At 41.7% G+C, this 25974-nt stretch overlaps 1 protein-coding gene across 2 annotated transcripts in view; it reads right to left on the bottom strand.

Moving 5' to 3' along the window:
• The window catches only part of NEDD9 (neural precursor cell expressed, developmentally down-regulated 9), a 99914-nt gene that overhangs the window by 10798 nt on the left and 63142 nt on the right, over nt 1-25974 (bottom strand). For both annotated transcript variants that reach the window (XM_077809115.1, XM_077809114.1), the window contains exon 2: nt 14380-14826. In XM_077809115.1, the coding sequence (XP_077665241.1) occupies nt 14380-14826 (447 nt within the window). The remainder of the gene's footprint in view (nt 1-14379; nt 14827-25974) is intronic.

Here is a 25974-nt window from a genome sequence, read left to right as displayed (position 1 = left end):
GAAATAGTGATCTACTCTAAATTCTGTCCATGCAATTTAGCTCCAGTAAAGAAATATACAGTGTAGAACAAAGACATACAATGACAGAATGTCATAGGATTGTACAAGAAATGGTTTCAGGTTCAGCTGAGGAGAATTGTGAACAAGGGTGACTTAATTTTCCTTGTAAAAGTAAGCAAGCTATTAAACAGAGTTCCTGAGCACACTGCTGGTAACGATCACACAACACTTTTTACAGAAGTAAGTCCCAGTGGCCTAGCCAAATTCCACCGTGAGTTTTGCCTAACTAAGGATTGCAGGACTGAGTCCCTGATGTTTACACTCTGCATATCTCTATTCTCCCTGCAAATTCAATGGAATACACTGTTCTTCTTCACTTCCCGTCCTATGTGTTTTGTGGCATTTGCCTCTGCACCGTTAAACAGCTGCTGAATTCCTCCGCAGAGGTGGCTGATGTCATTCCTGAATAGTCTGAGCCGGATTCAACCTGGTTGATGCAAGGAAGTTAAGATGCCCTGGGAGGGTAGAGGAGTCGCATTCACTTCTGGGGGATGGTAAATGCTACTTTCATAGTTGCCCTACCCTTGGGTTTCTGCCAGAGGATGGGGGAAGGCTCAAACAGTTTAAATTTCCACTGGAGGCTCTGATTTCCACTAGGATGCCAAGCTGGCATTTAATAGAGATAAAATTAGTAGGTTCTCTAGAAATTAATCTAAAACTTATAGGATTTAATAGAGGACGATCTCTTTCCTATAGAATTCTATATCAGGATTAGAATTCTCCATTAAATTTTATCGGATGATTAAACGCAAAACCTATGAGAACGTTATCATTTGCCATTAAATTCTACAGGACTTTTTCGTAAGAGATCACCTTGGTCATTACCCATCCCTGGCCACTGTTACACACTTCTGGGGCTGTGTTGTCTGCCTGTGGACTCCCTGGGGGAGTAGGGTAGGGGGAATAGCAATCTACCCTTTCTCCATGCAGTCTTTCTGCCATCAGGGGACGGTGAAGCAGATCCTGGAGTGAGTCTGGCCAATATATATAGTTTGCAAAGTGCTTTGGGATCCTTCAGGGCGAAAGGCATGATATGAATGTAAGGCATTATTAGCTTACTTTTACTAGACTGGCAGATGCTGTGTAGAATTCCAAGTGTGGCACCAAACAGCAGTCAAAGACAGGAATTAATGTAAAGCAAACACAATGAACCTCACCTGGCCCACTAACAGGTTTCCATAGTAATGCTGAGCACCATAGTGTAAGAGAAATGCCTTGGAATCAAAGGACTCACTTTTAAGCATGTTTACTCAGTGTCCCTTCCAGGGGTTTCTAAATTGTAGTGACTATTTTGCATCAATAATAAGCCCCCAGGGTTTTACAGATGATCCTCCAGTAGAGAAGACATTGCAAATTAGAAACAAAAAGGTTGCTCTCTGGGTAGCCATCATCTTTAATCCTTTCTCTAATGTGAAAACTCTGACATCAAGCTGCTTACTAGATTATAGGGGAAATGCTCAGCCGCAGGGTTGAAGAATTGTAGTGCTCTGGAACTCAGCCAGAGATACCAGTGCAGCCCTGGAGGTGGGTAGCGAGTGATTGCTAAATTGTTGAAATTCAAAGTTTCTTAATTCTTAACTGCTGTTTTACAGTAAAGGGCACTGGGAGTCAGCCATAGAGCAGCCAAACTGTACTTGAAAGTAGGCACGCTAGATTTCCAATGCTGCTAGTCCTCCATCAATGGACTTCATTGACATCAGTGTCAGTTTCAGGCACTGAGGGCTTGCAAGATCGAGCCCTAAACCGCATCATTTTGGATTTTATGTGTGGCTATTAACAAACAAAAGTCTGTTGTTGTTAACAGCATTTTATGTGCTTGAAATTATATGCCTGAATGGCAATGTATCAATTTAAACGACATCCCAACCCTCTCTAGGATGATGTATACATAGAACAAAAGCTGTATTCTATCTCCAAATATTTATAGGAGAAACATACCCTCAGAACCATGATCTCTGTCATGCAGTAGAATCTTGTACATCCAATTATTCTTTTACAGCACACCACAGAGTTCTCCCCACATCTCTCAGAAAAAGCTGTAATAGTTGACTACTGTTAACAAGGCCTTAAATTAATTTAAATGCCTGCTCTTTTTACTCCATGTACTGCTGTACAAAACTAATATATTATGCTGTATAATCCTTAGTAACTAAAACCATACTAGACTTGTCAAAATGAACTAAGCCAAATCCATATTGTGATGCAGTATCCTTTTTATTGTGTGTGTTTGCCCCCTTGCTGTTTCACAAATTCAGATAATCTGCAATTGGGGAATGGGGGGAGGAGGGAAATAAGGTCTCTCAAAAGTGATTAGTGCTTGATTTTCTGAGGGGGGTGGATGCTCAGCACTTTGAGAAAATCAGACCCTTATACAGTGGTGAATCTGGACTAAATGAAGGCACCAAAATCACAAGTCACTTTTAAAAACCTTGGCCTAAATTGTTTAATCTTTACTTTTTAAAAGCCAAAATAGTACTTTGTAATTTAATGTTAAAGACCTCAGAAGAAAGGCAATGTCAGGATAAGAAAAACTTTCCTCTCTTATTTCCCGTCTGGTATGGGTAGTGGCCCTTTCTGGTGTTTAGGAATTTACTTCCTGACAAATGTCAATGAACTCTAGGTTGTCGTTCTTTCTCTTTTTTTCTAAAGAATGCCTGCGGTCATCTGGCTTTGAAAAATCCTGCCTTTCAAACCCGCAATTTTCCTTGTTTATGCATTAAAAGAAACAGATGGTGAGCCCACAAACTATCTATCCCAACATTCTGAAAACATTGCAACCATTTTAATCCATGCAGAGCAACTAACAGGGACCAGCTTTGGCTCTGGTAAAACATGTAGTGAGCATACAGCAAACTCGCAGCATTAAGAACAAAGACAATTGAGCTGAAAGTTTGTTCTGTTCTTGCTGAGGGCCATGCTCCTCCAAAAGCAATTGCTTGGGCCTTTTGCATGCCAGTTGTGTGTTCTTTAACCAGAAAAAAGAGCTGAATATGCATGTACTTTGTAAAGTACCCAGTTCTGTGGTGCATTAAATCCATTTTCCTTACACATAAGGGAAAAGCCTTTCCACTGTCTTTCCAGCATTAAATACTCAGCATTAAAATGGAAGGAAAATTGCCTTAATGTTCCTAAATTAGATACAAACAGGCGGATTTTCATGATTCCTGCAGATGGAGGTGGCTTTTAAAGTGCAGCTGATTTTTCGTGGAAAACGTTATAAGCCACTGGGCCAAATTTTATTCTCCATTTCACTAGCATAAAACTAGAGTAATTCCACTCATGCCAATGGAACTACTTTGGATATACACTGCCCTGACTGAGAGCAGAATTGGGTTTATTTCCTTAGCACTTCCGCATTATTTCAGTGCTTTACAATGGTGGGTACGTCTCTTTGTCCTGCTTTACCAGTGAGGAATCTGAAGCACAGGCATGTTAAGTGACTTGACCAAAGTCACACAGAGAGCAGAGCTAAAAATAAAGCATAGGTGTCCTAATTCCCACTCTCAGGCCTTTACCACAGACCCTACGGACTCCTACAGTTTGGTGTTAAAGTGGCAATTCAGCACATACGGGTTAGGGGTAACAGTCTTGATTAAAAAATATTATAAAAGGACATTTGCATTCTTTTCTGAAGGGCTAACTTCACAATGCTTATTGATGCTAGTGGGAGTAGTACACCCCCTTTCGGTCAGGTTAATCTGTGCCTGCTGCTAATTCCCTCCTCCTCTTCCCTGGCCCAATCTTGTTTCTATTGAAATCAGCTGGAATTTACCATTGGCATGGCCTCACTATGGAGCAAAGACACAGGCTGCAGAGGAAGAGCCTGACAGTTGTATGAGAAACTGGGAAAGTCTAAGCTTTGAGGCAGGAAAGATGGCTTTAAAAAGTAAGTAAATGAAAGAAAACACATAGCTGCCTGTGTGGTAAAGTGCTTTTGTAAATGTGTTCAGAGCAAAAACTGCAGTTGCTGATACAGTGCTTCCCAGGCTCCTGGAAGGTTACATAACAGCCTGGCCAACTTTTGTTTTGCAAAGAGAAGCAAACAATCAAAGAGAATATGGGGAAATTACGTGAGAAAGGGAATTTGAAATGAAAGGGTTTCCTCACTATCTTTAACTGATTCTGGGCCTCGGAAGGAAAGAATGACAGTAGTCATCAGGAAAATCCACCGCACTCCATACAGACAGAGGGAAGTGCATCTACATAACAATTTTCTTCTGGAAACTGGTGGCTCATTTGAGCAGCAAGAACATGTGTTAGAAACTGGTGTCTGAAGACAATAGGAGTACAGAAAGAATCTTGCTAATTACATTCACTTGTTTTTAAAAATTAACCTAGTGTTTACTCCCTGCAAGTTTTCATAGCAAAATAGTGTAGCCAGATCTCAAATCACTAACTGACATTTACCCTCTACTAAGCAGTATTCCCTGTCACAATAAATGAACAAAAGTACATATTATGAAGCAGTAACCTGCTTTTTTTTAAACTGCTTACTTATTAATAATCTACAGTGGGTCTCCCAGCCTTAGTGACAATCCACTGAAGTTTAGATATATTAGAGCAGGGGTGGGCAAACTGTGGCCCTTTAGACGTTTTAATCCAGCCCTCGAGCTCCAGCTGGGGAGTGGGATCCGGGGCTTGCCCCGCTCATCACATGATGTGACTCCGTGGAGCTCCCGGAAGCAGCAGCATGTCGTCCCCCCCCGACTCCTATGCAGAGGCACGGACAGACAGCTCAGCATGCTGCTCCTGCCCCCAAGGGCTGCCTCTGCAGCTCCTATTGGCTGGGAACCATGGCCAATGGGAGCTGCAAGGGTGGTGCCTGCGGATGGGGCAGTGTGCAGAGCTATCTGGCCATGCCTCTGCGTAGGAGTCAGAGGGGGGACATGCTGCTGCTTCTGGGAACTGCTTAAGGTAAGCGTCATCTGGAGCCTGCACCCCTGACCCCCTCCTGCACCCCAACCCCCTGCCCCAGCCCTGATCCCCTCCTGCCCTCTGACCCCCTTGGTCCCAGTCTGGAGCACCCTCCTGCACCCCCAACCCCACATCCCTAGCCCCACCCCAGAGCCCGCATCCCCCCCCACACACCCCAACCCCCTGCCACAGCCCAGAGCCCCCTCCCGCACCCTGAACTCCTCATTTCTGGCCCCACCCCAGAGCCCGCACTCCCCAGCTGGAGCCCTAACCTCCTCCCACACCCCAACCCCCAATTTCGTGAGCATTCATGGCCCGCCACACAATTTCCATACCTAGATGTGGCCCTCGGGCCAAAGAGTTTGCCCACCCCTATACTAGAATTACTCTTACTTGACTATCAGGCTCCTTTCATGAGTTAGAGTAAACCACATTGTTATAAACATACAGCATGTTTTTAAAAGCCATTTTTAAGTAAAGTTTTAACCTAATCTAATTTTTAATCCAGGTTCGCTAACTGGCAGATGGTGTGGCTTCCCATAAAATGCTTAATCATAGTATCCTCAGCAGAGAGAATAGTTGCTTAATGGGCATGGAAACTGAGCTACCCCTAAATGAAGTCCCTTCAAGCAAAGGCTGAGTCATACTGACAGGGTAGCATGGGGTAAGCGTGTATAACAGTTTCTTGTACTGTACCTTGTTTGTGGCTAAGGCTAGGACATGGATATATAGTGCTATCAACTCAACACCTACTGTAAGGAAAGATTAAATGAACAAAAGCATTTTCCTCTTGGGTGGAGTGAGATATATGCTTCATTGTCTGATGGAAAATTGAGAAGAATGTGAGATTCTATAATCTATAGCTCTAATTTTTTTAGGTTCTCACATGAATTTTCTTAGAAATAGGCTTCAGAGGGCAAGATATCAGTAAAGAAGACGTGACAAATGCTACTCCTACCTAGAACTGTTTTATTTCATGTTGCTGCATGCACCCTAATGAACTCCTACTTACTTTTCTCCCATCGTTTGTCGATCTGCTCTGCTTAGGTTCCAGTCTTACAAAGACTTATGTATGTACTTTAACGCTATGCACTGTACATTCTAATTACATTAATTCACAGTGCATGAAGTCACGCATGTGTTTAAATTTCTGTAGGATTGGGGGCTTCAACTGTAAGCTTTTTAGGGCAGGGACTGTCTTACTATGGGTCTGTCAAGTGCTTAGTACAATGGGGACCAATCTTAATTGGGGCATCTGTGCTATCATAATAAAAATAGAAGTATTTTTTTTAAATCAGTCTTGATCTTTGTCTTTTTTGAGCCAGCTTGACACGTTTTAAGCTGTGAGGCTGTAAAATATAAAGCAGGAGTTGTGCAACTTGTTTTGAATATGCAGGAGAAGAGAGAAAGAAGGAAATAATGCAGAGACCTTGATTCAAACCAGAGAAGAGGGGTGATATGGAGGGGAGAGGGTGAAATGCACCAGATTGCACTAAATAACTAGTATTTAAGAGCAGAAAAAACTTCTCAGAAGAGGAAACTCATCCAATACTCTTTACATAGGCTTTATCCCCTCTCTCTGTGAAAATTCATCATTTCAGACTGAGTGACCTCATGATTTCTTATGTCAGTGTACTCCCACAACCACTAAGGGTCTGATGCAGCACAACATTTGTGACATGACAGGGGGGAGAGGGTGAAATGCACCAGATTGCACTAAATAACTAGTATTTAAGAGCAGAAAAAACTTCTCAGAAGAGGAAACTCATCCAATACTCTTTACATAGGCTTTATCCCCTCTCTCTGTGAAAATTCATCATTTCAGACTGAGTGACCTCATGATTTCTTATGTCAGTGTACTCCCACAACCACTAAGGGTCTGATGCAGCACAACATTTGTGACATGACAGGTCATGCACCCTGGAGTACTTGAAGTGAATGATTTGTGCATGGGTAGAAGGTCTGGTGGATAAATCTCATTCATAATGCTTTGGGCTCATCTGTCACTGGGAAAATATACTCTTGTGCTAAAGAACAAATAGTCCCTCAAGCAGCCTGTGGCTTAAATTCTGTTTGGATTTAGCTGATAAAGATAAAACTGATAAAGTTTTAGCTAATGATGGACAAAACTCAGTACCTCAATATTATGGTGACTGGCCCACTACAAATATTTAAGATAGGACTTTTCTAACATGGGAAGACTAAATTGTCTAATGAAAGACAAAACAAGAGACTATAGAGGCATAATTTGTTGAATGCAAAACATTTTTACTGTTGATAATTATATTACTAGAAATTTTGTTGGAATATGTGGTTCTGTTGAAATCAAAATGCTCTGTGAAACTGAATCATGTTAGCCAAGATTTTGTTGTGAAAGAAATTCCACCAGTGTCATAACATCCGATTTTGATATTTCTGGAATGAGTTTTCATTTTGAAATGATCTTTCATTTAGAATTTTTTAAATTTTGCATTATATAATTCAAAATTTTACAAGTTTTTAAATCTAAAGGCAATGTTTTGATCAACCTGAAGCAAGCAAACAAACATTTAGAATCTTTCTTTGAGGAGAATTACAAAATTTTCAGTTTTTGCTTATTTAGAATGAAGCCGAATACTGAAATCCCTCGCAAAATGGAACTTCCATCCTCTACACTGCTCTAGATGTTCAAAGGAAGAGGGTTTTTTAAATTATGTATTATTTATAAGAGGAGGTTCAGAAAGTGAAAAAAGATGGTTCCACAAAAGCATTGCTAATGGCCACTGTGAGGCACAAGAAAGAAATGAGTCACAGAGCTATTTACGTTGGGAGCAGTATTGCTCTAAGAATGGGTCAAACAATAACTTGTAGCTAAGAGAACCTCAATGCAGTTTGGACAACAGGAAGTTCTTTGGCTCACCACAGAGATCTGCTGCTTTGAAAAAGGATCCTGATTCCAGTTTGCATACATTTCTCAGGGCTGTTCTACACAGTTTTGTACCAATTTAACGAAGGTTACTTACCATAAATTTATCAAACTAAGCTAGATCTATGTAATAAGCTGTACAGATATAGCACATTTATACCCATATGACTGCATTCACACTAGGGGATTGTAAAAATTTAACAACCCCTCATGGAAAAAATATCAAGTTTTTTCTAGACTTGCTTCTGTCCCATGAAAGTGTTTGCCACCCAAAACCCCAGTATATTAGTTGGTAGCAAGAAATATTTTAGCCAGATCACTTAGGGACACTGTCAAGATAAAAATCACAAAAAGATCCAAAGCTCACTGAAGTTAACGGTCAGACTCCATTGACTTCAGTGGGATTTGAATTATCCCCTTACAGTGTAAGGAAACAAATCCTGATAAGTGACGCTTAATGCATTAATAAAAATGAATCTTAAAATATATCATGCTGATTTCCTTACGCTACCCCCTATTTTTTTCCAGTTTGGACTGTGAAACAAGTAGAGCTGTCTGAAGAACTGGAAATTGCCTTTCACAGGGGATTTCATTTTTTAAAAACATTTTTTTCATTATGATTAGGAACGAAACCTGAAAATTTTGAAATTCTCCACAAGGAAATTTTAAAAAGCCATCAGTTTAGATCTATTTGACTTTTTTTACATTTTATATTCTAATACATAATAAACATTGTCATTTTGGAAAAGGAAAACTCAAAATGTTTTGTTCCACAAATGCTGAAACAAGATGTTCTGACATTATTGGAACTTCCCCCCTTTTTTCTCCAAAACGAAATTTTGTTGAAATCAGCATGATTTCAGAAAGTGTTTAGATTTCAACAGAACTGAATTCTCTAATGGAAAACTATTCCCTCAAAGTTTTTTTTTTTTTTCTTTTTCAACCCCCTTTAGAAATTGGACATGTTCCTTTTGATTAGATTCACTTTCTGTTTAAAGTCAACTCCTCTTTCTGGTTCTCATGAACTAGACCATTGTTGTTTCCACTGCTGGGTTTCTTTCAGGGGAATATTTAAATCTTCCAAATCTAACATTTCATCAACTTTTTATAAATGTAACAAAACATTCTTTTTGAAACTAATGACCTGATTCTGTGGGCAGAGTCTGGTACTCATTTAGAGCCCACCAGTGTGGATCAGATTGTTGGTTCTTTTTATGTAACCAGGAGAAAAAATATGCCCTGTGTTTTCCAAATAGACCTGATTGAGAAGAGCCCTATGCCTAGTGAGAGGTTGTGAGTAATGTTGAGCTCATCTATTTACTCACACAGCAAAGGTTGAGTAAAATGTGGGCTTTGCCTTACAATGCGTCTTTACAAGTTAAATCAGTGACTAACTCCTAACTACATCTTATTTCAGCTTGTGGGTGCGGGTTTCTTCACTCTAAAACACCACGGAGGCTAGATTAACTGCTGATAATTTCACATGCTTTATATCTGTAAATTACTGTTCTATTACTCATGTCATACGGGAAGTTATAGTAAAACACCCAAACATAGTGAAAGGTTGCATGCTTTCCTTGTTTTAAATATATAAACAGTTGCATTAAATTGGAAGGAATCATTCTTTCAGCACATTATATGAAACAGAGCACTGACTGTTGAGGCTAATGTTTCAATTCATGCTGTACTCTGCAGTTTTGCTGTATATTTAACACTAAACCAACATTTTGTTACGAAGGTTACAAATCCCCAAAGTAGAATTTGCAACATGAAAGTGAAAGAAACAGAGACTAATTTTATTGTTTTGAGTCATTTAAATCAATCATATCACAGGAAACTGTGGTATTTTTGAAAGAGGATAAATTTGTATGTTGTCTGAATAGAAATATTTGTTGTTTGATTACAAAACTCAGTACAAATGCTTTTTCTTTCCTTTAGATATTAAAATATCCTGGCATAATAAATGCTGTTTTCTTACCATGCTCAAAGTGTGACTCTTTACAGAATGTGAAACAAATAAGCAACCAAAAAATAACGGGGAGGGAGAATATTTCTGGAACAAACGTCATCTGCTGTTTGTTTCCTCCCAAATAAGACAGTAGTTGTTTAACTGGGAGGGGAAACGTCAGAACGTGGCTGAACTGGTGAACTGGCCTGCACTGCTGAAGTCTGGGCCAAAGCTGTCAGGGTGGTGCTGCTGCTGAGGAAATGAGTCTATGAGAAAGTAGAAGCAACTAGCAGCAACTGTTAGACAAATACAAGTCCCTCAGGGGAGGCCTGTTTCCCTCAATCCTTGTTTACCTAAAAAAACAACTGAAGGCAAGGGCAAGGAACATGGCAGAGTGGGGTAGCAATGATTCTGTTTCACTATATGGGCTTGTCTGCTCTTGAATTTTACCAAAATAGCTATTCTGCAATAATTATTTTGGAATTAGCCCCTAGGTATACACTCTTATTCTGGAACAAGAGTGCCTTTTTCTGTTTTAGCTTAGTCCATGGTAGAAACGTTGATATATCTAAATTCTGAAAAATTTCAACTAGAAAATGCTGAAATGTTTTGTTTTGGGATGGGTCAACATCCACTTGTGTCACTGCAGTGCCTCATGGAAGTTGTCATTCTGGGTCCCTCATGGCCCCATTCTCTCCTATAGGTCCTGCTCCCTGGCTGGATGACATCTAGGATGCATCACAGTCCCCCTGTGCCAGAGCTGCTATGGTTCATCATAGTCCCATATTTTGTCTTCTGTTGAATTTTCTGAGAGAAAATTCTGCTGACATCTCTCTTTTCTTGTGAAAAACTTTGATTTTGATGAAACTCCATTTTCCAATGGGAAAACATTTCATTAGAAATTTTTTGACTGGCCTTTCTTCCAAGACAGTGGGCACTGCCATAAATCAATGAGAAAAAGTGAGGGTTTTTTTTGCCATTGTTTTAGTGCTCAGAGCTGTTACTAATCTGGGATTGACTATACCTACTGTACACATAACATATACTTCTATAACACATTCCAGCTGATGATATCAAAGGAATTTTCAAACAATGAATGTAGCTTCAATTCACCCCTGCATATTTTACAGATGAGGTAGCTGAGATACCGAGAAGTTGCCCAAGATTACACAGAAGTCTCTGGCAGGGGATAGAACCCAGGTTTCCTGACTGCCAGACTACTGTCCCTTTACAACAAGACTCTCCTGTCTTTTTGAGAGCATGAAGGGAGAGCACGGATAGAAGGAAACTTGTAAAAGAAGGCTTTTTATTCTTATTCCTTGGATACTTGTTACACTTACGAGCATGAAAATTTTGTTATAAACCACCACTCAGCCAGAAATCCTTAATGAGGGATCTTCTAAGCCATCCCTCATTGTCTTAGGCAATTTAAGGCCATTTGTAAAAGGTGGTATTTTCATTTTATGAGAGGAGCTGATACAGCTACGTTCTAAACAATTTAAGCATTCCAGAATTGTTACCTCACCACAATTTCCTGCCTTCGGGTTTCTTTTTGATTTGATTTGCAATTCCTGCCAGCAAGACATATTACCTAAGTGAGGGTTTATCTGTTTACATCATTGCTGCTGATGATTTTCTATGACTTAAGGATAGGCTATTCCTGCCTGATAAGAGCTTCCAAGTTGTGTGTGTAAAATTGTGTGTGGAGGCCAAACACCATTTTTGGTCAGAGGAAAATACGTAATTGTGTACAAAAAGGGTATAAGTGTAAATGTTGCTGCTGCTTAGAAGGCTCCTTTGAGTATGGTTGTCTCTAGCTATTATTTTGGGCAGTGAGAAGGTTTACATATATGTAGAGTGCATAATAATATAGTTCTTTGAGAGGCGAATATCTTTCAATTCAGTAGCATCGCCAAGACCCACAACACACTGACAAGCAGAGACTCTGTTAACAAAAGCAGGCACAGCAGCTTGCTTAGGACAGAAGGGCAGGTGTTGCAAATCTGAGAAAAGATATTCATCATTATAGAAGTCAGAGCAAGGAGCCCTGGGATCAAGTGTTCAAGCTCTCTTTAATACTTACAGACTGTTTTACCGATCCCTTGAGAGTACGGATTTGGGGTGAGGGATTGCTTCATTATTCAGCCAAAGGAATCAAGGGCAAAAAAAAAGTTCCCTTTTAATTAGGCTTTTCTTTTACAAAGGCTCTGGAATCTTGTTGCTACTATGCTTTTCTCTTAGTGCAACAGTAGCATAAATAAATTGCAAAACAATATGGAGATTATGAGGAAAGACACATCTTTTATTTATTCCTTCTCCTTCCCCCTTCAGTCCCCGATCCATCTCAGAACCTTTCATATCCAGCAGACTTACAGCTCCCTTTCATTTCAGTGTCATTATTTTGGTCTAGAACATGTCTTGCTCATTTACAGCCAGAGGAAACTTCAGGAACTGGAAATGTGTAATGCTCACTGTCTGCAGCTAATCAAGGGAGGTCACTGATAGTGAGTTTGTCATCCACTGAGTCTGTCATTAATGTGTGATTGGTGAGGAATCAGGGTTGTTGGTTCAAACCTCTATCGTGTCAGGATTAGAATAATCCTTTCCTGAGTAACTGGAGCACAGATAGTCCTACACTGGCTTCCTGTGAAGCCCTGAAGAAGAGTTTCAGTTGTATTCAGTAGCAATAAACCAGCAGATGTGAGTCAGGAGAGGAATGCAGGGCTGAACTGACAGCGGAATCGTTCCTTCCCAGCCAGTGCTAAGCAGGCTGGTAGCATCTATTGCTGGAGATCAAATGCTTTATAAAACATGTTATAGTCTATAAATAGTGGGCGGTTTAGCAATGTATCTTCATGCAGTACAGATGGTCTTTCATAACTTACAAGGGACTAAATTAATCATGTTATAAGTCAGTCTCAACAAATGGTCTTTATTTTCCTCAGAAAATGACTCAGCCAGAAAAATGCCTATCCAGGCTTTCTAAAATCCAAGTTTAGGCAGGAATTTTAGAGGAAACAGGTGTTTTAGTGCTCTGAGTCTGCATCCCGATAAGAAGTTTGCGTTTAACCATTGAACGGACCCAGGATTTTACATACTCATGCTGCAACCGGATATTTGTACAGAATGCCCTATTGATTTCACTGAGGAGCTTTGCCCATGGAATGAAAGCACAGTGTGGCCTCAGTTGCTCTAGCTGTTTTTCAGACTAAGAGTAGTTGCTCATCAATTATGTTCTCCAAAGAGGCAATTTATCCAGGCCTCCTTCAACCGCTTTTGAAGGTGCTTACTTATATAGCTTCAGGCAGAGGTCTCTGAATGAGGTTCATTACTACCTAGTCTCAGGGATGGGGGAAGGAGAAATGAGGTGGGATTTCCACTAATAAAACCAGTCTAACTGCTCCAATAAAGATCATATCTCCACCTGTGAAGCAAGCCAGTAGTTTTCAGATGGCAATTTCATCCACCTGCAGATCCTCACACACAAAATGATGCTTTTCTTCCAAAAAAGAATAACTTTGAAAGTCCAAATAAACTTCTCTAGAGCATGAGTTGAAATGATTTCACAACTCTTTGTTGCCTTTTTTGAAAATTTACCTGTTACCAATGAAAACAAAACTATAATAAGTCGAAAGTCTCGGAAGTTTTCCAAAGGCCCAAAATGGAAAAGGCTGAGGCTAGAAAGAAAAACACCTGACCTTCTGGCCAATATAAACTTCAAGATGAAAGTTTAAACTATGGCACCTTCTTGTCCCTCACTTCCTGCTCAAGTCTCCCTCCCTCTTCTGTCTGCTCCAGATTAGTATGCATTTATTTACTGATGGCTGTGCCAGTCAGCAGTTCTATATCATGTGAAACAGAAAGGGTTTTACAACACTGTTCCTCCTCCCACGTTGGGCAGGTTCCCTGTATCATGCATGTACACTGAAGACAACTGCCAAGCTTTATATTTACTTTAGGTTTTATATTAAAGTATCCCTTCTTATCACCATTATCAGGCTTCCAGTTCTTCCAGGTAGGGACATACTGTCACCACTATCAACACTTAATTTTTTTTAAATATCATCTTCCATCAAGACAGTGCATCATAAAAACTGGGCATTTTATTTAATTAAACAAGGTAAATATGGCTTGGCTAATACGCAATACACCATACTGCCTAATGAGTTCTAAGCTCCTATGTGCTAACAAAGGCAGTGGGTGGAGTGTTATGGAGCAGACGTGCCTTGGGGATGGGAAGATGCTACCACATCTGTCACCAGCCGCTCCTCTAGGAGCAGGCCCAGAATAGTCTCCCTTTGCTGTGAAGTCTGGTACCCATTATGCACCTGACCTTTCTTCTCCCTGTGCAGCATCTGTTCAAGCAGGAAAGAAGGGGATTTGCAGGGATAAATAGCAGCCTGTTAAGAAGCAAAGTGAGTGGAAGCCCAGCACATCATTCTCACTCATAAATTCTTAAGCCATCAGGCTCAGACTTTTTATTTATTACCCTACTGTTGCATAGTGCACATAACCTGCTTTGAAACAAAGATCTGAAGGTCAAGGCACCCACCTTGCTGTTGAAAGGTGAACCATCAGTACCACCCAAGCTTCTCTGCACAGATGGTGGGACTTGATAAACATCTTGCTCCTGTAGACCATGCCCAGTAGGTACCTGGTAGATGCCCTGATTCAGATGGGAAGGTGGCACCTGGTATACCGGGTCCCAAGTTGAAGCCTGTGAGCTTGGTGTTTGGTAGACTTTCTGTTGGTTATAGGCATGATGCATTGATCTTGAATTCGATGCGTCCTGGTTAGACGGACTATCCTGTACTGGGCCTATCAAAAGTTTCACCCGGTTGCCTGGAACAATGCCTTGTCGGCCATGTAAAGAGCAGAGCCACCATCCTTCCAGCCCTTCAGTGTTCTGTTCTATCACTGTCAAAATGTCTCCTTTGCGGAAGGCCAGCTCCTCTGCGCACTCTGGGACATTATCATACAAGGCTCTTGCCATAAGATTCTATAGAGAGACGGGGGAAGGGAAGGGGGAAGAGAAATTGAACAGGAATTAGAATTTCAACAGCACCATTCAGAACTTAAAGCACATTCAGTTCTGGATGCATCTAGCTTCCTGGGAGGAATAAGAATTGCTTTTAAAAAAGAAGTTAAATAACATGAAAAAGACACAATATGGAATTTCTCTCTCCAAAAAACCAGGTAAAATGCCAAGTTTACATTACAGATATTGATACTGAGAGATTTCCCAGTAATGCTAACAGCCAGGTAGAGATTATCAGAGTATACCGATAACAAAAAAGGCTTTGCATGTATGCTGTTGGCCTGAACACAGAGGAATCCAGGCATTCCTGAGTTTTACTCTCAGCTCAGACACCTATTCCTCCTATTCCACTTATTACTTTGAGCTAGTCATGTCATTCCTCTGCCTTAGTTCTCCCATTTGTATAATAAGGATAGCAACAATACTTGCCTGCCTCACAGAGGTGTACTGATTAACTAAATTACAGTTAGAAAAATTCCTTGCAGGTGAATAGAACTCTAAGTGATATAATTCAGAAGATCAACTGGGAGAATATAATCTGCGGGCCTGAGTTTTTCTGAATGATCAGAGTGGTTACTCTTTACACTTACGAGCATGAGAATTTTGTTATAAACCACCACTCACTGGTGGTTGTTCATATCCAAATCTCCCTTTCCTCATTCTTTCCATAATCTCCTTTGCCATGGAATAACACTTTCAGTCTAATAGAGATAAAATGTCCATTGATAATAATGCCCAAGAACAGCAAAGCAGGGCCCTTAAAGTATATGTTTGTTTTCCTTTGTGTACAATGAATATGCCTATTGAGAGAATGCTGTCTCATCATTATTATTAAACATTTATATTTCTGAAATGTCCAGAGGCCTCAGTTGAGGTTATGGACACATTGCACTAAATGTTGTACAAAACCATATTGTGCTGTCCTTATCCCAAAGACCTTCCATCTAGTTATATAACTTTATTATGCAAGCCTATCCATACATATCTAAAAATATGTCGCCTTTCACAGACCAAACACGCTTTCCCTCTTGCTCTCTCTTTCTGTATGCATGTCTGTCTGTCTGGCACATTCAGTACTGAGTAGTCAGCCAATGAGGTATTCAATGGAAAGTAGGCAGGCAGTGTATGCTGACATTCCTGGAACCCTCACAAAGGCCCTCAGCATTTCATTTCTTGGCTGTGGTGATGTTTCCAAGTGCGCTGGCAACTACTACTCCACGCCTGCCTGCTTTGCAGTGAAGGCAGTCGGCAGAGACAGTTATAAACTAATTTTAAGCACTTGGGAAAAATATAAGGGGTACTGTATTTGAAGTGCTGTAGTTAAAATATTTGGATGCGGTGCACATAAATGAAACAGTGCTAATTTATTGAAAAAAGGCATGTGGCTTGCTTCAACCGGCTCATGGATTTACCTTGCCTCATTTAAAAGGATGCTGACAAAGACTTTTTAATGATGATTTGATTTGGTGTATTTTTATCCTTCCCCTCAGGCATTCCAAAGCAATATTTTTTATCCCCACTTGTCCTCTTTTCTCATCGATCTCCCTCCTTCTCCCATGCTTCTTAGATAATATCCAAGCTTACTTGGCTTTGCTTAGCTCAGTGCTCCCCATAGTCTGGGGTGTGCCATGGGGATACTATGAAGGATTAACTGGGCGGTGCAGAAGATGTATACATGAAGATGGGTAGGCCTTTAACACACAGCAGGCCTGAACTGGGTGCATATGATTTGGTTTCATTTTCCAAATGTGAGCTCAGCTTTCAAAGGTTTGGGAACAGTTGGCTTAATTTGTCTTATGTCAGCATTATCACTGAGGTCAACATGAAATACGGTTTGGTCTTACCTGGGTGGACAGAACAACCATTTTAAAACTGTATTGCAAGTTAAAACTACAGCACCAGTGCCAAATTCCTCCCTGGGGTAAGTCCGTTCATATAATAAGCCTTTGATGCTGAGAGATTTCAGTGGGGTTACATCAGGGAAGAACTTGGCCCCTGTCTTTACAGCGCTGTAAGATTATCCTGTAGCATGCTTAGAGCTGTCCCATCTGCCCTGTTACATCACAATTCCCTGACTATAAAGATTTTTCTGTAAAGTAGGGCCCTAAGAAGCTCAGAAGGGAAGAACTCCTGTGCAGTCTATTTAATCGGATTAATCTATTATCTATCTACATGTACTTCTAACGTGCCTTTCACTGTAGTGATTAGATATCAAGTCTCAGTCCTCTTTGGCTAGCCGCGGCTGTTTAATGGGGCCTTTGAAGGTGGAGTAGTTCAAAGATGGGGAAAGAGGAGGAAGACTGCATAAGGTCCACCAATATTTCCACAGTAAATCAAGAATAAATGACTGGCTAATCCAAAAAAACAAAACATTAAAGATTTGAGAGACCCTGGTAGTTTCTGTGGAACAATATGCCGGACAAAGCCCTGAGCGGTGCTAGTATTAGAGCAGATAAAAATTCCCATGTGAAAATCCTTCTAGTTGCTTATTATCTTTTCCCTGTGACCTGCTGCCCATCTGGTTAGCAGTATGTTAATGTTTTCTGGGTCTGTCTCAAGTACTGCTTCACTGCAAATATTTTCCGGCCCTCATTGTCGATGTTAACTGAGGCACCAGAAGGTCAGTTATCCTCATTTGGTGTCAGTTATTTCACACCATTGTCCTCAAGTGCTTGCAGAGATTAGGATTTTGAAAATGGCCCTCAGCAGCACCATCAGTGTCAGGGAACAATGCAGCAGGTATTGACTCGCAGGGGAATATTTTCAGCCAACGGTGAATGACCACTAGAAGTTTTCGACATTCATCTAGTGCCTGCCTGTAAGTAGGTGGGCTCAGTAAGTAGTAACTGCATTGACTGCTCAGTTGCCAGTGCAGTTATTTTCCCCCCTGTCATCCCTCTCCCGGAGACAGAGCAAATCTTCCCGGTCCTGATTCTCACTCAATGGGAAGTTCTTTAATTTCCTGGAGGGAAATAAGATACCTCCCAGGTGCTACATTCATTAGCATATTTGTCTGTAGAAAAAATTAAGCTGCTCACACAAGCGTGTAGACAATAACTTTTGAAAATCACAGCCCTTCCCCTGCACCAGAAGATGAAAGCTGGTTATTTATAGTTATGATGCTGTCCAAATGTTACCTTTGCTGCCCCAGGCATCAGTTACTCAGCCCTGTTCATCATTACCACCACCCCCACACATCAGACTGTAGGGCTGTGCCATTTGTCAGTATACTACTTCCTGCCTGTCTCATAGTCATTTCTTCTCTGAAATCTCTTCAGAAACACAGAGAAGTAAACAAGGCACTACGGAAAATACCAACCCACAAATCCAGTTGGAAACACATTTTATTTTTATGTGCAGGGAGGGATTTTGAAGTTGCTAAACTTCCCAGGCTAAATCTTGTACTGTCTGCACATGGATGGTGCCGGGTGCAGTCAACCAACACGGATTAGTGCCGCCATTTAAATCAGAAGGAGCAGATGACACTTCCTTAGAATTTAGGAACAATTTGGAGTCCATGTTTGAATTTAGCTCTTTGAGGAGCCTTATTTCATCTAGTCTGATTCAGTGCATGTACTAGCCCATTGGGGACCCTAAGCAGGAATATTCCCCCATTCCCAATGTGTGCACACGCAAATAATTAATAGGGGGGGCCCTTGAGCTGCTCGGGGCCCTGAGCAATTGCTAGTCTGCTTACGCCTATTGCTGGCTCTGTCTCCTGTCACAACATGTCCTTCTTGATCTAATAATTCTAATAAGGGCAAGGTTCTGATATCACTCATATGATCAATGTCAGTCCCACTAAGGTTGGTTCTTTCCAGAACTACAGCATAAACAGACTTTTCAAGTGTTCCCTAATGGGACCCTTTGTTCTACTGTCTCTTCTCTTTGCCTCTTAGCCTGCAATTCTTTACTTGCCTTTTACTTTTTAAATGACCACGTTTCAAAATACGGTAATGAAGTATTGAAGCTCAGTAAATTGTCTATTCAGTCAGCCCATGTGAATAATAACTTTTCCTGCCAAATCAAACTATGGGTACCATCTACACATCAAGCTGGAGATGTAAACTCCCATCTAAGGAGACATATCTGTGGTGGTTCTGATCGAGCTAGCATGCTGAAAACAGAGCGTAGCCATGGCTGTGCAAGGGGTGGGAGGGACTAGCCGCACCCAGTGCATACCTATCATCTTCGATGGGTGCGCACTCGGGGCAGCTGCTATAGCTACCCTCTATTTTTAGCACACTACTTAAAGGTAGCTTCTGCAGGTGTGTCTCTTTGAGGTGGAATTTTCACCTCTAGCTTGAAGTATAGATATGCCCTCTCTCCTTCAACCTAACCTTCAGGAAAAAATCAGTAATGTAGAGGACTCTATCAATGTCTCATTAAGGTCAACAAATCTGAAATCTTCTGGATCAAACCTGTCAGTTCTAGAATTGAGAAACCCCTTTTGAAAATATTCTTCTTCAAGCCCTCCCCTTTTTAAACTAAAAAGGTGTTAGCAAAAGGACCCTGTATTATTATAAAGAAAATATTGCAGAGAAAAAAGACACCTCTCTGGTAGTCAGGTCCCAAACTGTGTAGGGCTTTATAGATAAAAAGCAACACCTTAATTTCTACCTGGAAACTATTTGGAAGCCAGTGCAGATTGCATTAGTGCAATAGACCTTGCACATGAAACATCACTTAGTAAAGAAAGTGTCAGTCGGCCTGTTAAATTTCTAAATGGTGTAAAACCCATGTAGGGCTGAGCTTTGAAATTGAATACAATAGCCTAGAAAAGACTGGCTTCTCCTGTGGTGACATTGCTACCAGTTTACTCTAATGGAGTTTAGATCTTTACATAGGGCACTCTAGAATTGATTGTCCTAACAGATTTTTAATCTAATGCAGTTGCAGAAGGAATGAAAAGAGAAACATATGAACTGGGGGAGGGGGGAAATGAATGCTCAGCAGTTGCTGTCTATGATTAAATATATTTTATTCTCAGTGTTCTCCATCCACACCATGGAACCCTGGCTAATCCGTCAGTTTGCTTGGATTTTCTTGGATGGGGGGAGGGATAGCACAGTGGTTTGAGCATTGGCCTGCTAGACCCAGGGTTGTGAGTTCAATCCTTGAGGGAGCCATTTAGGGATTGGGGGCAAAAATTGGGGATTGGTCCTGCTTTGAGCAAGGGGGTTGGACTAGATGACCTTCTGAGGTCCCTTCCAACCCTGATAGTCTAGTCTAGTCTATGATGCTTTGTAGCAGTTTAATCTGTAGGTGTCAGAGGCATGGAAAGTTGTAGCATGGAAATCCAAGAGAAAAGGTTTCACCCTCCTTCACAGACACAGTTGAAAGAACAGTCTTGTTTGCAGCTGCTACACAAACATCCAGCCAAGGATATAGCATTATCTACAAACTGTGAACCTAAATGATAATTGGCAGGCGCACTTAGTCCATCAGGGCATTGAACGAAGAGTGGACATTTCTTTTGGTTGCTTTCCACAGTCAACAAGCACAGGTTTCATCTGGGTTAAGACTCAGCTAATTATCCCTCATCCAAGCCTGACAGTGTGGCTGGGGGGCAGAGTGAGGGCAGCCAGCTTCAACAGTGTTACTAAGCATGCTCAGTACAAGCCATCCAGCAATTCTGGGGGAGTACATGACCCCATGCATCATCTCTGGTTAAGTCTCAGCTAATTTTCCCTCCTCCAAGCCCCTATCTCAGCCAGACAGTGTGTAAGTCTCTTAACTACACAAGTGAGATTAGAGGTGATGAAGACATGGAACCTGATGCAAGATTCCTGTTGATATCAATGGGCTTTGTTTGACCAGGCCCACAGAGCTGAATATCATTAGGCTGCTGTAAGCAACTTAAGTCCATTCTTCCTTACTACCCCTGTTGAAGCCTCAAAGGGTGTGTCTACACTGCACTTTGGAAGGAGCCTCCCAGCCCAAGCTGGCAGACTTGCACTAACGCACTAGAAACAGCTGTAAAGACGGAGCTTTGAAGTTGCCTCTCAGGCTGGAGCTCAGGCTCTGCCATCCACCCACCTCCCCTTGGCTTCAGAGCCTGAGCCCCAGCTTCAAAGCACTGTCTCCACAGCTATTTTTAGAGCACTAGCACCTGAGTCTGTCAACACAGGCTCTCGCTCCAAAATGCTGTGTAGACATACCTTCATTCTCATTAGCAGGCGGGGTTATTCTGGGTTTAATTTAAGTTTACTCCTTGGGGCAGGCATAGGTGCTGGAACTAGGGGCTTGAAGTAGTTTCCATCATATACAGGGTTTACAGTTTGGTTCAATGGCTCTCCTACAAATTGTTCCAGCACCCCTGCAGGGATCTGTCACTTTACTTGTCTGAAGTATCAAGCACTGAATAAATATTAAGGTGGCTGTCTGAAGCTTGTTACATTGAAGGCAAAGGCCCAGCAATGGCCTCTTTATATGATGAAGGGTTAAAGAGCACTTTAAGGCTACTTCCTTAACAAGTGAGAAAATCAGCTGTAGGTAGCAGACCTGATGAGAAACTTTTCTTTGGGTTTGTTTTGTCAGGCGAGGAAATTGTACAAAGGTCCCTTTATATTTCTAATACAATATGCAGTAATTGCTAATGAAAGGCCAGGAGCTAAAATCTCGAGATAGGTGCTCTATCAGGCAGTAGTGGAGAAGGGAATATAGAAGGTAAAAGTGAGATCAGTTACTTTAATGATACTGTAATGAAGGCACGCAAACTTGGCTCAGCTGAGGAACCCAACTGTGCTTCCCAAAATGGAGCAGATTGCAGTCGCTCTTTGGTTCAGGGAGCAGGCTGCTCAGATCAAGATGGAGCATCAGTGTTCTTGACTTCTTTAGTAAAGCTGAAGGTAGCTTGGGCCACGATATAAAGCTGTCAGGTTTCAGAGTGGTAGCCTCGTTATTTTTGCTGATACAGACTAACACGGAGTCCTTGTGGCACCTTAGAGACTAACAAATTTATTTGGGCATTAGCTTTCATGGGTCATAAAGCTACGTGAGCCACTTAATGGCTTGTAGGCTGTGCTTTGCACCCCTGATTGCATAATGGTACAACAGCCAGGCCTTAACAACAAGTGCTCGTGGGCCCTTACAACAAATCACTGGATGTGAAAAGCAGCTCAGCCATAGGCTATGTTCTCATCATAATATTGCAGTAACATTGTGGTAAACCCCAGAGGCCTCAGCTGGGATCAGGGCCCTATTGTGCTAGGCACTGTACAAACATATAACAAAAAGATGGTGTCTGCTCCAAAGAGCTTAAACTCATCTTAACCTTGGGTGTTTAAACATCGAGAGTTACCTTCCCTGAGGCTATTAAAAAAGCAGGGATGTTAGAGAAACCTTGTCCAGTCACCAGTGGGTCAAATTCTGGGCACTGGAACACAAAGGAAGCCTGATCCTGGTGGTTGGAGCCTAGAGGTTTAGCTGGAGCATGTGCTGTAGAAGTGGTCTGGAAAAGCATGTTGGTGGCAGCTGATTAGGAGTATTATATGAGAGACCTAAACTGTACACAGATAATTTCTGGTTGAATGTAGATTAGAACTTTGTCACCCCAAATACTGTGCATATTTGAGATAAGAGTAGAATTTAAAGCACTATCTAATCAAGTGTTTTGCCCATCAACAGGGGTTTCAGGATCCCTAAATTCTATATAATTCCAAATTATCTCAATTGAAAAAGAACTAATTATAAAACATTAAATAATCCTCAAACAGCAGCTATCCTTGCTTTAAGACACTTAGTAAAATAGCATCCCAAACTACAGACCTGGAGGAATTCCATCATTGTAAACACAAATGCATTTGCCAGCAAAGACAGATTGAGAGAAGGATTTGTTGTATGCTGGACTCAATTAAGTGTGTTCTCTTCAGAAATTTAAGGAAGAAACAAGACTATGAGGCCAGTAATTCACTTGCATGGCAAAGGCAGGTTGGAGCAGATTTTAATAAGCATTTAGGCACCTAATAGATGCTTACTTGTATCTCTGGGATTTTCAAAAGAACCTAGACATTAAAACTAACAGGAGTTAGGAGCCTGGGATCTAGACAGATCCTGCATTTGAATGGCATTACTGTGGGACCATGTATTTTTGAAATTCCCAGTAGGCACCTCTCTCTTTCTTTAGACTCCAAAATACCTTTAAAAATCTGGCATGCTGTCCTTTTGATTTCTTTGTTCTTCAGAGCAGGGAAGTAAGATGATGCTCTGACACCTCTGATGCAACAAAAAGGGAAAACATGGCTACTAGGGCTGTAACAGCTAAAGAGAGGAGAAGACAAGGTGACAGGGAGAGAACTGTGGAAGGGTTCATTCCTTCTGTTAGTATAAACAGGGAGGATGACGTAGGTAACAAGACTGTGCTGGGTGAACACTGCCATAAAGCAAACACTGAGGCAAATAGTGAGATAATAAGCGACATATTATGGATTAAATACAATGGGTTCTTTACAGGCAAAGTACTATGGTGCAGTGCCAACATTTAACTCCTCACCAGGCCGTGCTAATGAATGAATGAGGAAAAAGTTTAACCGACCACACTTTTGCCAGAATCTCATGCTACTGTGGCGGAAGTGGGTGAAAATGTTCCTGAGCACGTACACTTATGTGTACACCTGTATGTGGGCTGACTATTCTTTTTTTATTACTGCCACCTGTGTGCACACAGGGTTTATAATTATTGCCTTTCCTACGCAAAGAAGGGCAAGACTTCTCATTTCAGTTATCAGACAAACTACCTCAAACTCCAAACAGCCCCTTTTCTGTGTTAGACAGTTGCAGGAAAAGGGAAAGAAAACAGAAATAAAGGAATGATGTGAGTCTACGCACAACCGGTGGCTTTCATTTGACCGGATAATTTTTAATCTCCGATAACATGATTTTATATTGATTCTCCTTTTTTTTGGTTTGTTTGAGGTTTTTTGTCAGTATCCCTTGTTTCTGCTTCAAGTCACTAAGTAAATTTCCACGGGTCTGATGTTAGCTTCAGGAACCCAGCATTTATGTTACACTGCCCCTTATATAGTGCTGTGAAGCACAATCACAGTGTCTTTGTCTCACTCCTTCTCCATCAGAGCAGAGGCGGAGGGGGGGAACCAAGTGGAAAATCCGAGTGTCCTAAAATAAACGACTTAGACACAAGCAGTGGCAGGGGCCCACTCAGAACACACCAGTAGAGAAAGACAATCATGCTGTATTGTGCCTGTTGACAAAGACCAGCTTCAGTCTCAGAGTTATCAGGCAGTTTTGCATCAGTTCTTTTTTAACTTCTGCCTCCCTGCCCATTTCCTTCATCGCTGCCCTAGAATAAAGGAGCTATTGTACTGTACTTTCAAGGAAGAAAACTATTGAAGCACTGTAGGTAACAAGTCTATCTGTAAGAAACTGGGTTTTATCGGGACGATTTCTTCTGGGACACTAAAAAGAATTCATTTGGTTCTTGTGGACTTTAAGGCCAGACGGGACCACTATGACCATCTGGTCTCAAACTGTGGGTCAGGACCCCAAAGAGGGGCATGACCCCATTTTAATAGGGTATCTAGGGCTGGCATTAGATGGCCTGGGCCTAGGGCTGAAGCCAAAGCCCTAGCCTCACCGCTCAGGGCCAAAGCTGAAGCTCAAGCCCCACCACCGGGAGGGGGGGTGCTTCAGCCCTCGGCAGCGGGGCTTGGGCTTTGGCTTTGGCCTCCCCACCCAGGGCATTGGGGCTCAGGCAGGCTCAGGCTTCACTCCCTCCTCCTGAGGCCTTGTAGTAATTTTTGTTGTCAGAAGGGTGGTTGCAGTGTAATAAAGTTTGAGAACCCCTGGTCTAGTCTGACCTCCTGCACATTGCAAGCCACAGAATCTCACCCACCCATGCCTGTACTAGACCCCTAACGTCTGGCTGAGTTACTAAAGGGATTGGGGCTCAGTATGTGGTACAACTTGTTATGAAAAGAAGGTGAGGTAGTGCTGCAAGCCATGTAGGTAACAGAGACAACACTTACAGATCTGAGGTGGTTTGAGTATACTATGGTTTCTGCCACCAATATCTCAAAGTCAGACCTTCTGCCTCAGGGTAGGTTTTCTGCTTGCCTTCCCAACTGAGGGAGCAGGGAAGGGGAGTGAGGGACAGACAGTGAGTGCAGCAATCACAGGTTCTGGTATGTATGCGTGCATATAGACACGCGGGCAGACATATGGACATATAGGTGCATATTCACCCAGGGAAAGAATTGTAAAATGGCTTAGAGGCCAACAAAGAAGTATTTTATAAATGCCTTTCTGTCCCTTAGTTCGACTGGCTGCTATCCTGAGGTGTGAGCTGCAGTATGGAGGGAGGGCTTCCTTGGCTCAGAGAGCTGATGACAAAAGGGAAAGCCAGTGTGCATAGGCTTCACAGCACCAGCCCACTTCCCTGATTTTCTACCCCTCTCACTCATAATAAAAAATAATAAATGTGATATTTAAAAAGAGATCTTTTTCCCCCTGGTGAAGTGGTAGCAGCCAAAATAATTAGAGGTCTTGCTAGCTGAAATTAAGGCATTTTCCTTCCACAGTTTAGGAAGGTTGATTTTTTTATTTTTACAGCTAATGAAAGTGAGGGTCTCCTAGCACCAGCCTCAGCCAGGCCTAATAAGGGAAGGTCTTCAGTCCTAAGTACCGTGCCATTCCATTCCTATGCATCTTTGGAGCAGTCATGCTACAGTATGCCAAGTTGTCTGGAGGTTATATGATGTGGAAAATCTTTGGTCTGCAGAGGAGAAAGGCAAGTGTATTATTTCAATGTTCCACTGAGCTGTCCCAGCCCCTTTGTCTCGCCTGAAGGGCCTAAATTTCAGAGACTACTCTGGACTGCAGGAGGTGTGTGCATTTTGTGTGGTGTGTGATCAGTAGCTGAGATGGCAGGAATAAAAACTGGAAACAAACTCTCTTTAATGGCAATATTATGGTATATAGAAAGGTGGATTACAGGGTTAGGTGTTTTTAGTTTACCTCCTGTTTTTTCCTATTGGCATGTTGGGCCAAATTCACTGCCAGCAGTAGCAGGCGCAACACCCATTGACTTCAACGGGAGTGACAGGTGGTCATCTGATGGGATGATCAGGCCCCAGAGGTTTCACTCTGCCA

The sequence above is a fragment of the Eretmochelys imbricata genome, chromosome 2, assembly GCF_965152235.1.
Source record: "Eretmochelys imbricata isolate rEreImb1 chromosome 2, rEreImb1.hap1, whole genome shotgun sequence".
Classification (NCBI taxonomy): Eukaryota; Metazoa; Chordata; order Testudines; family Cheloniidae; genus Eretmochelys; species Eretmochelys imbricata.
The sequence above is the reverse complement of the archived record's forward strand: the minus strand, read 5'-3'. Positions and strand labels throughout refer to the sequence as shown.